Below are 13,582 nucleotides of genomic sequence, written 5' to 3' on the forward strand. Positions count from 1 at the left end.
GTCCGCCACGTCACGTCACGTCACTTCGCTTAGCCCACTACCGAACGGTGACAGTGAGGTTATGAATCACTATCAGCGGTACAACAAGTCTGACAAAAATTATTAATGGCCAAAGCAATCTTCGTAACGAGTGTTCCTAATCAGTACTGTTTGGTAAAATGCCGGAAGGTGAAACAACATTTCAAAAATCGACAGTTATTTGCTAAGGAAGATATATTAGTACAAACAGCTTAAACAGTAGTTATAATGGTATAAACGGGGCCTGTTTATTTTGTCCATAACGTTTTCTTTTTTGTTACGTAAGTATTAATGTCGCTACCAACGGTATCTCTTTTCCTGACGTCTTCACTTAAATTGTTATCTTATGGAAACTGCTTCATAAACTGATGTTGTTATTTAAATGCACTGTGGGCGTAAGCTCTGTTCCCTTATAGTAAAACCTAAATAATTTTTTGCTTTGAGATACCTGACCACGCTTGTGTAAGAACACTCAATGGGAAAAATATACAAGTCGTCATGGAATCTTAACAATTTGCCACGAAAACGAAGCCTAACAACAAAATAAAGTTTAAGAATTCGTAAACCCGTAAATTAAATGACTACAAGACGAATGAGCGTGGCGAAAATAGGTGAATGTACGATGGTAACAGACGACGACACCGTCGTAACTTTCTTACCGACAAACGTTGATGTCCCGTGACGCGACCTGACGGTCCGTTGACCACCTGTGTGAATGTCGCCATCTGACATGTATTGTGGAATGTTTTGACTGTTTCGAAGTGACGTGAAGTGGTGGCCAATGTGAACTGGCGTCGAACGAACAGCTTCGTCCCGATATCACTTGACAATTCCAGCTTAGTACTGACAAGAAGCGCAAACGTTAATTCTCGCTCCGGAGATATTCCTACTCTATGGAACCCAGGCTGTCAAAACATCTGAAAACAAACTTTACAAAATCACGCCAATAAAAAATAACCATATATATAACGTGATCGTAACAAAAAGACAATCGACATTTATGCTCCAAGATGCCATATGGACCACGTTATACCAGCTAAGTCGTAAGCATAAGATGCCATACGTAGATGCCATATGTAGACATAGACTAACATATACGTCTTTCTTTCTTTCTCACTGGTCATACCGAACTCGAGAGTCCATTACCACAGCAACGTATTTTCGCCATCTGTCCCTGTCATGGGCTATTTCCTTCCATTCACCTTCAATACCTAGGCTCCTCAAATCAGCCTTCACATTGTCCTCCCATCTACGCCTCGGTCTCCCCACAGGACGTTTTCCCTCTAAGTGCCCTACCAGTACTCTGCTCGCTGCCCTGCCCTCATCCATTCGAGCTACGTGACTCGCCCATCTCAACCTACGAGATTTAATAATACTGTTTATGTCAGGGCTTGAATAGAGTTTGTGAACCTCTTCGTTATGCAGTTTTCGCCGCTCTCCGCTAATGTCATCCCTTTTTGCTCCGAACATTTTCCTCAAAATTTTGTTTTCAAATATTCGAAACAGCTTTTCATTTTGTACAATGAGAGACCAAGTCTCATACCCATACAGCATAACTGGTAGAATAATAGTTTTGTATATTCCAATCTTTAAATTCCTAGGCAATATCCGTGATGAAAGTATTCTATTCAGTGAGAAGTAGCACGCATTTCCCGCCCGTAATCTCTTCTTCAGTTCGGATTAAATCTCATTTCTCGAAGTGATGTCCACGGCCAGATATTTAAATGTGTTCACTTACTCCTGATCTACTGCTGTTGGCATTCTAGCAGTAACCAGGTATTTAGTTTTGTGTTCACTTGTCCTTAGACCTACATCTTCACTAGCCTTGATTAACGCATTGGACTTGCGCCATAGGGTGGTGGGGTTTCGGGTTCCGCTGGATAGGTCAGGAGTCCACTACACGCAACAAGCGGCTACACGGGTAGCAGGGGTTGTGTGGCGTGGGCTGGGCGGTTTTTTAGGTTAGATGGCCTTGGGCAAGTACAGAAAGGGCAACAGCCTCAACGGGTGCGGGGCAAAGTCAGGACATGCGGGGACCAAGCAGCAATCGGTATTGTAATTGTCAACTGTCGAAGCTGCGTTGGTAAAGTACCGGAACTTCAAGCGCTGATAGAAAGCACCGAAGCTGAAATCGTTATAGGTACAGAAAGCTGGCTTAAGCCAGAGATAAATTCTGCCGAAATTTTTACAAAGGTACAGACGGTGTTTAGAAAGGATAGATTGCATGCAACCGGTGGTGGAGTGTTCATCGCTGTTAGTAGTAGTTTATCCTGTAGTGAAGTAGAAGTGGATAGTTCCTGTGAATTATTATGGGTCGAGGTTACACTAAACAACCGAACTAGGTTAATAATTGGCTCCTTTTACCGACCTCCCGACTCAGCAGCATTAGTGGCAGAACAACTGAGAGAAAATTTGGAATACATTTCACATAAATTTTCTCAGCATGTTATAGTCTTAGGTGGAGATTTCAATTTACCAGATATAGACTGGGACACTCAGATGTTTAGGACGGGTGGTAGGGACAGAGCATCGAGTGACATTATACTGAGTGCACTATCCGAAAATTACCTCGAGCAATTAAACAGAGAACCGACTCGTGGAGATAACATATTGGACCTACTGATAACAAACAGACCCGAACTTTTCGAATCTGTATGTACAGAACAGGGAATCAGTGATCATAAGGCCGTTGCGGCATCCCTGAATATGGAAGTTAATAGGAATATAAAAAAAAGGGAGGAAGGTTTATCTGTTTAGCAAGAGTAATAGAAGGCAGATTTCAGACTACCTAACAGATCAAAACGAAAATTTCTGTTCCGACACTGACAATGTTGAGTGTTTATGGAAAAAGCTCAAGGCAATCGTAAAACGCGTTTTAGACAGGTACGTGCCGAGTAAAACTGTGAGGGACGGGAAAAACCCACCGTGGTACAACAACAATGTTAGGAAACTACTGCGAAAGCAAAGAGAGCTCCACTCCAAGTTTAAACGCAGCCAAAACCTCTCAGACAAACAGAAGCTAAACGATGTCAAAGTTAGCGTAAGGAGGGCTATGCGTGAAGCGTTCATTGAATTCGAAAGTAAAATTCTATGTACCGACTTGACAGAAAATCCTAGGAAGTTCTGGTCGTACGTTAAATCAGTAAGTGGCTCGAAACAGCATATCCAGACACTACGGGATGATGATGGCATTGAAACAGAGGATGACACGCGTAAAGCTGAAATACTAAACACCTTTTTCCAAAGCTGTTTCACAGAGGAAGACCGCACTGCAGTTCCTTCTCTAAATCCTCGCACAAACGAAAAAATGGCTGACATCGAAATAAGTGTCCAAGGAATAGAAAAGCAACTGGAATCACTCAATAGAGGAAAGTCCACTGGACCTGACGGGATACCAATTCGATTCTACACAGAGTACGCGAAAGAACTTGCCCCCCTTCTAACAGCCGTGTACCGCAAGTCTCTAGAGGAACGGAGGGTTCCAAACGATTGGAAAAGAGCACAGATAGTCCCAGTCTTCAAGAAGGGTCGTCGAGCAGATGCGCAAAACTATAGACCTATATCTCTTACGTCGATCTCTTGTAGAATTTTAGAACATGTTTTTTGCTCGCGTATCATGTCATTTCTGGAAACCCAGAATCTACTATGTAGGAATCAACATGGATTCCGGAAACAGCGGTCGTGTGAGACCCAACTCGCCTTATTTGTTCATGAGACCCAGAAAATATTAGATACAGGCTCCCAGGTAGATGCTATTTTTCTTGACTTCCGGAAGGCGTTCGATACAGTTCCGCACTGTCGCCTGATAAACAAAGTAAGAGCCTACGGAATATCAGACCAGCTGTGTGGCTGGATTGAAGAGTTTTTAGCAAACAGAACACAGCATGTTGTTATCAATGGAGAGACGTCTACAGACGTTAAAGTAACCTCTGGCGTGCCACAGGGGAGTGTTATGGGACCATTGCTTTTCACAATATATATAAATGACTTAGTAGATAGTGTCGGAAGTTCCATGCGGCTTTTCGCGGATGATGCTGTAGTATACAGAGAAGTTGCTGCATTAGAAAATTGTAGCGAAATACAGGAAGACCTGCAGCGGATAGGCACTTGGTGCAGGGAGTGGCAACTGACCCTTAACATAGACAAATGTAATGTATTGCGAATACATAGAAAGAAGGATCCTTTATTGTATGATTATATGATAGCGGAACAAACACTGGTAGCAGTTACTTCTGTAAAATATCTGGGAGTATGCGTACGGAACGATTTGAAGTGGAATGATCATATAAAACTAATTGTTGGTAAGGCGGGTACCAGGTTGAGATTCATTGGGAGAGTGCTTAGAAAATGTAGTCCATCAACAAAGGAGGTGGCTTACAAAACACTCGTTCGACCTATACTTGAGTATTGCTCATCAGTGTGGGATCCGTACCAGGTTGGGTTGACGGAGGAGATAGAGAAGATCCAAAGAAGAGCGGCGCGTTTCGTCACTGGGTTATTTGGTAACCGTGATAGCGTTACGGAGATGTTTAATAAACTCGAGTGGCAGACTCTGCAAGAGAGGCGCTCTGCATCGCGGTGTAGCTTGCTCGCACAGGTTTCGAGAGGGTGCGTTTCTGGATGAGGTATCGAATATATTGCTTCCCCCTACTTATACTTCCCGAGGAGATCACGAATGTAAAATTAGAGAGATTAGAGCGCGCACGGAGGCTTTCAGACAGTCGTTCTTCCCGCGAACCATACGCGACTGGAACAGGAAAGGGAGGTAATGACAGTGGCACGTAAAGTGCCCTCCGCCACACACCGTTGGGTGGCTTGCGGAGTATCAATGTAGATGTAGATGTAGATTTGCATTTGCTGTTACAGATTCTTTCCTATCGCATCTGCATACCCTAGTATCTTAATATTTCCGTTTAGCACCACACCCTCTGAATTATCTCCTGCCATTTGTACAATATATTCTAGGACTAAATTAAAAAGTAGCGGAGACAGGTCATCTCCCTGCTTAAGTCCGTTTGTTATTACAAATTCTTTTGACTCGAATTTCCCCACGCGTACTCCACCTTTTGTGTTTTCCAAACTCGCTTCTATAAGTCTAACATACTTCTTTGGTATTCCAGGTTCCAAAAGAATTCTGTTCAATTTTGATTGCAATACTGAATCATATGCTTTTGTAAAATCTATGAAAAGATTATGAACTGGTTTATTGTATTCCCATTCCTTTTCCAAAATTTGACGCAGGGTGAATATTTGGTCTATAGTTGATCTGTTCCTCCGAACGCCAGCTTGGTAATCACCCACAATTTCATCTGCAGATGGTGTAAGCCTGCTTAGCAGAATATTCGAGATAATTTTGGAACATAATGGCAATAGCGATATCCCTCTATAATTACTACAATCCAATTTGTCGCCCTTCTTAAAAATTGGGATCAGAATCGACTCCTGCCACTCTTCAGGTATCATCTCTGAGTTCCATACTTTAGTTCTCACTTTGTGAACTACTACCACCAATTTCTGTCCCCCATTTTTCACTAATTCTGCAGTTATGCAATCTGATCCTGCTGCTTTATGGTTTTTCAATTTGTTGATTGCATCTCTTACTTCATTTAACGTTGGCTGAGGTATCTGGGGTTCTGTTGTATATATTTCGTACGCCTGCTCATTTCCTGCTTCCTGGTGTAAATTTAATATATGCTCAACATATGCCCTCCATTTACTTAATATAGCACAGGGGTCTGTCAGTATTCCCCCGGCATCCCCTCGAAGTGCATTTGTCCTAGCCTTGAACCCCTCCCTATACCCATTTATGTCTAGGAAAAGTCCCCTAATGTATTTTATTTTACTGTTTGTTTCCATTTTTTTAATTTGATTGTTCAAATAATCCCTCTTTCTTGCCCATAGCCTACGACCAACTTACCTTCTCATGTTCAAGAACTCCTCTCGTTTTCTGTCTCCCGTTCTATCCCAATTTAATCGCGCTTTTCTCCTTTCCTTTACCAATTTCTTGCATTCCTCATCAAACCACGGTTTCCTCCAGTTCTTCTTAATTGTACCTATTGTGACCTTCACTGCCTCTTTGATATTATTTCTCACAGTGATCCACTGTTTATTTACATCCTCTTCTTGATCTTCGTGTGTCCTGAGAGCATCAAATCTATTTAAACTTCTATCATGTACCTACTTCTAAAGTTTTCATAATTTAGCTTGTCAGTGTTGACCCTAACAAAATCTGCATTGTGACACCTTGATGTTGCTGTAGATAGCCGTTGGTGAACTTTGGCAACTACAAGAAAATGATCAGAATCGCTGTCTGCTCCCCTGAAAGCCCTAACATTTTCTATACTAGTGTGCCATCTCCGATCTACAAGAACATGATCAATTTGGTTTCGGATGTGTCCATCCGGAGAGACCCAAGTTGCTTTATGAATGTCCTTCCTTTTGAAATATGTGCTCTCAACAATCATGTCTTCTGAAACAACAAAATTAACCACCCTTGTGCCATTATCATTCGAAATGTTATGCAAACTTTCTTTCCCAATTGTAGGCCGGAATGCTTCCTCCTTCCCTATCTTCGCATTAAAATCACCTATGATTAATTTTGTATCGCATGAGAAGAACTCATCCCACAGTTGATCTAGTTCTTCATAAAAGCCGTCCTTAACTACCTCTTCAATGTCCTCAGTTGGTGCGTGTACATTAATTACTACTAGTCTATCCCATCTGCCGGAGAGCATTATAATTGATAGTCGGTCACTAATGAACCTTGTATCTCTGATTCCATGAAGCACTTTTCTCTATACTGCAAATCCTGTTCCGAAATTTTGAGCTTCCGCACCTCCATAGAAAAATGTATAGTTACCCCTCTTTATGCTACCCTCCCCCTGCCACCGAGTTTCTTGAATAACTGTAATGTCTACATTGTATCTGTCTAATTCGTCTAATAATGTCTGGAACGTTCCTGGCCTGTTAAAACTTTTAACGTTCCATGCTCCCAACCTGAAAATTCCTTTCGGCCTGAATCTCTTCGAAGTAGGTTCCGCCCGCAGATTCGAATGGGAACCTAGTTTACCTCCGGAATATTTTACTTCAAGGGGACCGATGCCCATTAATGTTGCTGATTCTTGACGAATAGATTTTATAGTGAGAGAAGAAGAAACAGGGTGGTTCATCACGCTATCGCCTGCTCCCCACCGGCTGTCCGCGACTGCTTATTTTTTTGTATTCGCAGCTACCCTTCTTACCTGAAGGCCGCATCCCCTATCCGCAACCTGGGGACGCGCTGTGCCGTGGTGGTACGGGCCCACGAGACATATACGTAAATAACAATATTATACCACCATCACAGATACACTTCGTAATGGCAAAACGCCGACAACAGCTTCTTGCGTACTTTCTGCCACCTCGAGTAAAATGAATACCTAGCGCTGCAAAAAACTTGTATTTAATACATGACTTTCTTCGAATCTGTACATACACAGTGTCGTTGAGCTGCATGCACTTTACTTTGTTTGTCACTGTGTCACCCGGGGAATAGCTACACACGTGTGAGTGGATGTGCGGTACTTACCCCTGTAGTGCACGTCGCGGTGCATGGAGGGACACTTCTTGCCCTGCAACAGAAGACACAGCCGGCATTAGCCTCCGAGGACAGGTCGGCGCAGTGGGGTGCGGTGCGGCGTGCCAGGGGCGGACAATGGGCGCGCCGCGGCTGATCGATGCGTGAGCCGCGTCCAGGCCACAATGGGCGGCCGCCGGCCCCGTTACAAATTGGTTCATTGTGATTAATGGGCCCCCCGTTTGCAGGAGGTGAGAATCCAATTAACGAGAGAAAGGTCGTCACAGTTACCGCCGGCAACACGCCACGCCGCGCCGCGACGCGACGCAGCGAAGCGATCCACGTGGACCCCCTTCCAGTTGCCGCTCGCTGGAGCCTTTACGCCGGACCGACGCCACTGCCGTAACACATTAACCGGAAATATCTCAGCCTCCTTTTGGCCGAGACAGCAGGCATTACGGTTGTGCTTTTGGAGGAGCTCTGCGTTCCACAAATCCTCACACACAGGGACACACACACACATACACTCTTCACTTGAAATGCAATAGTGTTACAAAAAAATGGTTCAAATGGCTCTGAGCACTATGGGACTCAACTGCTGTGGTCATCAGTTCCCTAGAACTTTGAACTACTTAAACCTAACTAACCTAAGGACATCACACACATCCATGCCCGAGGCAGGATTCGAACCTGCGACCGTAGCAGTCGCGCGGTTCCGAACTGTGCGCCTAGAACCGCTAGACCACCGCGGCCGGCAATAGTGTTGCACAAATAATTTTCTGTTTACAGTGCTCGATAAGGCGAGTAGCCAGTTGCAAGGGTATTATTAATTTTATTCGTGTTGAGAGGCCTCATCCGGAGACTGGGCAGCCTCCTCCGATAATACATAATTTCGTTATGACGATACGGTACTCAGAAAACGAAAAGGGAGCACAGATCAGTATACAAGTAAATGATGACGTAATCGTTTCACAAGCTGAGGTAGAAGAAGTTAGAAGTCTGTTAAACAATAGGAAATTTCCAGGAACAGATAGGGTTCCCAATGCATTACTGAAATATGTAGGATATTCACTAACTGAAAAATTAGCCAAGAATCTTAACAATGGTATAACTGGTAATGAAATTACAAACAGATGGAGAGCTAGGTTCACAAAAAAAAGGATGTAAGTTCCATGCGGCGTTTCGCGGATGATGCTGTAGTATACAGACAAGTTGCAGCATTAGAAAATTGCAGCGAAATGCAGGAAGATCTGCAGCGGATAGGCACGTGGTGTAGGGAGTGGCAACTTACCCTTAACATAGACAAATGTAATGTATTGCAAATACATAGAAAGAAGGATCCTTTGTTGTGTGATTATGGTAGCAGTTACTTCTGTAAAATATCTGGGAATATGCGTACGGAACGATTTGAAGTGGAATGATCACATAAAATAAATTGTTGGTAAGGCGGGTGCCAGGTTGAGATTCATTGGGAGAGTTCTTAGAAAATGTAGTCCATCAACAAAGGAGGTGGCTTACAAAACACCCGTTCGACCTATACTTGAGTATTGCTCATCAGTGTGGGATCCGTACCTGGTCGGGGTGACAGAGGAGATAGAGAAGATCCCAAGAAGAGCGACGCGTTTCGTCACAGGGTTATTTGGTAAGCGTGATAGCGGTACAGAGATGTTTAGCAATCTCAAGTGGCAGACTCTGCAAGAGAGGCGCTCTGCATCGCGGTATAGCTTGCTGTCCAGGTTTCGAGAGGATGCGTTTCTGGATGAGGTATCGAATATATTGCTTCCCCCTACTTATACCTTTCGAGGAGATCACGAATGTAAAAGTAGAGAGATTCAAGCGCGCACGGAGGCTTTCCGGCAGTCGTTCTTCCCTGCAAAGTGGAACAGGAAAGGGAGATAATGACAGTGGCACATAAAGTGCCCTCCGCCACACACCGTTGGGTGGCTTGCGGAGTATAAATGTAGATGCAGATGTAGATGTAATTAACAGATACTGTAAACCTCTACAATACGGGGATTCCTTCCAACTGAATACGAACAACTGGAGACATTTACTCCAATAACTACATCCAGGCGAAAATTGGTTCCAGGTTAACTATTTCCATAGCAGTTAATAGTTTATTAGACAAGGTGACTCTGTGAGCTCGCTACTTTAGAATATAGTCACGGGTATAAAGAAGGTACTGGCTGTTAGTGGTCATAGATTGGAGGACGAAGAAATGAAAATCATTTATTATCCGGTTCAGTTGGCAAACAGTGAAGATGACCGGCAGATACTTTTACATATATTGAATGTGGCAGCCGAAAACGTAAGTGTGGTCAGATCCACTCACAAAACCAAATGTATGACCACATCTGTGAGAGCAATTACGTGCAAACTGGAAGTGGATGGAAAAAGTATTGGTATTGGGCTGTCCAGCAGACAAAAAGCGAAAAGATATGTTAGAAAACACATAGTAAAAGCAAGCAAAATGGCAGGGTGTCTAAATGATATGTTTTAGACAAACAAGCATACAGGAAAAGGTGCAAAGGTAAGATTATACAGAACAACAAACACACCAATCAACACTAGCACCGTTGAGACAAGACCGAAAATACAAAAACAAAATGGCTTTTGGAAACAACGGAAATGAAAATTGTGCGAAGCATTACAGAGAAGACACTGAGAGATAGAGAGAGAAGTGAAGGAGTTAGAAAAGTATGTAAAGTGGGCTCCATTAATGAGTGGGTACATAAGAGAAAGCATGAATAGAACGAACATATAGGATGCGTGAACGGAAGATGGTGAAAATCGTAAGAAAGAAATCAGCAGCTCGTGAAAGAAGTAATGGCCGCCCAAGGAAAAGATGGAGGAAGAACTTCGCGGTAGACTAAGTAGTAGTAAAGAGAACAGGCTCTAGCCTAGAAAAAAAGGACGAACAAGCCGAAGAAAAAGAAGATATGATAATGCGAGAAGTAACTGAAACATGTTCATGATGAATCGGACTCCTCAGTAGACGAAGGACTACGCAATCCATTTTATCTCCTTACTCTAAATGCATTTAGATCAAGAGCTTGCATTGCGCAGTGTTTATTAACACCGCCAGTGAGCTAGCTTCGGCGTCGCTGTGTGAAATGTGGGAATGAATGCAAAGATAAAGTCGATCTCCGTTTACCTGGAAGCTGCTCTTGAGGAAAGATTACATTTTCCTTGAGAGTAGAGGCCTTGGGACGATAAATACAGTGTCCACTTAAATTAATGTGACCACCTGTGAAAAGCCTGAATAACCACATTTTGCAGCTCGGGCCTCTGCGAGGCATGCAGGAAGAGACTGAGTGAGGTTCCAGAAGTTACTGAGAGGGATGTGGAGCCACGCCGAATCCAGTGCCGTGGTCAGCTGTGCGAGGATCCATGGCGCACAGATTCACGACTGGCTTTAAATTCTGGGAGTGAGGTAAATTCATCTTGGTGTTCTTCAAACCACGCACGTACACTTATGCATTGTCCTGCATGTGGATGTGGTCATCGTCCCCAAATACACTATGCACAACTGTGTTAATCTATTGAGCCTTCCAGAATGAGAGATCACCCAAGGAATGGGACTGGACTCTTTCCACTAGTGTTGCTGGATGTTTTCCAGCAGATGCTGTACAAGTCAATAATCATCTGTCCGATGGAGCGTCAAACCTGATTCATCTGAAAAGGCCACCTGTTGCCGCTTGGTGGACGTCAAGTTGTGGTACTGGCGCGCAAGTGCCATCCTTTGTTGCCAATGGAGAGAAGCCCGCACGGGTACGTGAAACAGGCAGCTGCTGCGGAAGCTCATGTTCGATGAACAACCATACGGCAGTAGGAGAGACCGGTGTACTCCTTCGCAATCGTCGCCTTGGCGTGAATTTTTGAAACAAGCGGCCACTTGATCTTCTGTACTTCTACGACGTTTTGAGGAATTTATGATTTAACTGGTAGGTAAACCCAGAAATTTCTCCGTCCCCACCATCTGATGGTCCAGCACTCAAGCAAATTATCTGTGGCTACAGAGGGCTTGAGAAAATTACTTATAATGCATAATCAGGTGCAGTCATTGTCTTTTTAATAAAAGGAAGTGCACCCACGTCCATGCTACCACTGAACCCGTAATTACGGGATGCGGCAAATAAAAGTGGTGCGAAGGACTTATTCCTTTTCTCTTGGCACTAGTGGGCCCAGGTTAGGAAGCTGCTCAAGGCGGATCGAAGCTGGACTGCTAGAATTGCTGCCGTCTCAATCGAAGAGTTCTGCTGCTGTTGTTGAATAATACGAGGGTTGTCGCCATACGCGTTATACTTAAAGTCTCCTACACAAAGTACTCGTTCGCTGAAACATCAAGTGACTTGGATGGCCAGCTACTGCCGCGACCAGACTGACCTTTGCTTAGAACTCTGTGTAAATTTACTCCAGGGTTCGGCAGGCTGGAGGGACTGCTGGTCTATCCTGTTGGGAGTAGGTTGGTGCGCGCGCCACGGGGTGTGGTTATATGCATACATCCATATCAATTGTATCCACTCGACCGGGCCAGTTTCACTTTCCCCACCCTGTATAAGCAACCACAGTCTGTGAATGAAACAGCAGTATTAATTTTATTTTATCGCATCTCTCTGTATACGGGCCGCACTGGAGCGCTAGAGAGATATCGACATGTGCTCTAAACGTCTCTGGAAACTCTCTGTGTTGCATGGTCCGTTACCTGCCGATGCTCTGCTATTAAACCACGTAGAGGATCATCTCCTTGTCTTTGAATTTCGCTTGCCAGTTTAGGAGAAGGAGCTTTCTGTTCCATACTACACCACTTAATATGTTCGAAGTCTTCAGAATAGGCACTGGATTGATATTGCTCACATCCCTTCCCTATTTGGTGCTCACCTTCACGTCATTGTATAACTGATGCACCCTACATTTTGCTTTTATTTCCTTTTTCCTCTTCCCTCTTCCCACTTCTTTCTGTCTATGACTTTCTGTTTTTCTTTCCCTTCGTATTAACACATTTATTCTTTTGTCTTACAGTTAACAATTTCTACCGCAATAAGGGCCGACGAAACAGGCACTAGTACCACAAGTGTAAGGAAGTACAGCGTGATCAAAAAGTCAGAATAAATTTGAAAACTTAATAAACCACGGAACAGTGTAGATAGAGAGGTAAAAATTGGCACACATGCTTGGAATGACATGGTGTTTTATTAGAACAAAAAAAAAGAACAAAGTTCACAAAATGGCCGACAGATGGCGCTGGACAGCAAAACGTCAGCCACTGCGCATGACAATCGTGTATAAAAGGAGCTGTAATGAGAGAGAGAATCAGATGCGCCAGCTGTCGCAGCATATTGACGTTACCTGAAAAGGCGCTTTTAGTGAAGCTGTTTTATCAGAATCGGGAATGTGCTAGTTCAGCGTTACGATCCTATTGCCATGGGAAGGGGACTCGAACGGGTAAAGGTCCGTTGACAAATGCAGCTGTGGCGAGAATGATTTCGAAGTTCGAAGCCACTGGTTGTTTAGACGATAGACCACGTAGTGGCCGACCGAGCACAAGGCGTAATGCTGCTGAGACAGTTCAGGGAAAAATGGAGACTGTAGCGAGTTCGTCTATGCACGGGGAAGTCAGCTCTCGTGCAGTCGCACGTCGCACCACCATTCCATACACTACTGTTTGGTTGGCACTTAGGCGTACCCTGTGATGCTATCAGTACAACATCCATCGGCATCATGAACTGTTACCTGCCGGCCGCGGTGGTCTAGTGGTTCTAGGCGCGCAGTCCGGAACCGCGGGACTGCTACGGCCGCAGGTTCGAATCCTGCCTCGGGCATGGATGTGTGTGGTGTCCTTAGGTTAGTTAGGTTTAAGTAGCAAAGTACTAACGCGAATTCTTTACAGACGAATGGAAAAACTGGTAGAAGCGGACCTCGGGGAAGATCAGTTTGGATTCCGTAGAAATGTTGGAACACGTGAGGCAATACTAACCTTACGACCTATCTTAGAAGAAAGATTAAGAA

At 44.1% G+C, this 13,582-nt stretch overlaps 1 protein-coding gene across 1 annotated transcript in view; it reads right to left on the reverse strand.

Annotated features, from left to right (window-relative positions):
• The window catches only part of LOC126412714 (carbonic anhydrase-related protein 10-like), a 437,817-nt gene that overhangs the window by 40,003 nt on the left and 384,232 nt on the right, over positions 1-13,582 (reverse strand). Inside the window, exon 10 of the mRNA XM_050082432.1 lies at positions 7,586-7,628. Coding sequence (XP_049938389.1) covers positions 7,586-7,628 — 43 coding nt within the window. The remainder of the gene's footprint in view (positions 1-7,585; positions 7,629-13,582) is intronic.

Source organism: Schistocerca serialis, chromosome 7 (genome assembly GCF_023864345.2).
Source record: "Schistocerca serialis cubense isolate TAMUIC-IGC-003099 chromosome 7, iqSchSeri2.2, whole genome shotgun sequence".
Taxonomy (NCBI): domain Eukaryota; kingdom Metazoa; phylum Arthropoda; class Insecta; order Orthoptera; family Acrididae; genus Schistocerca; species Schistocerca serialis.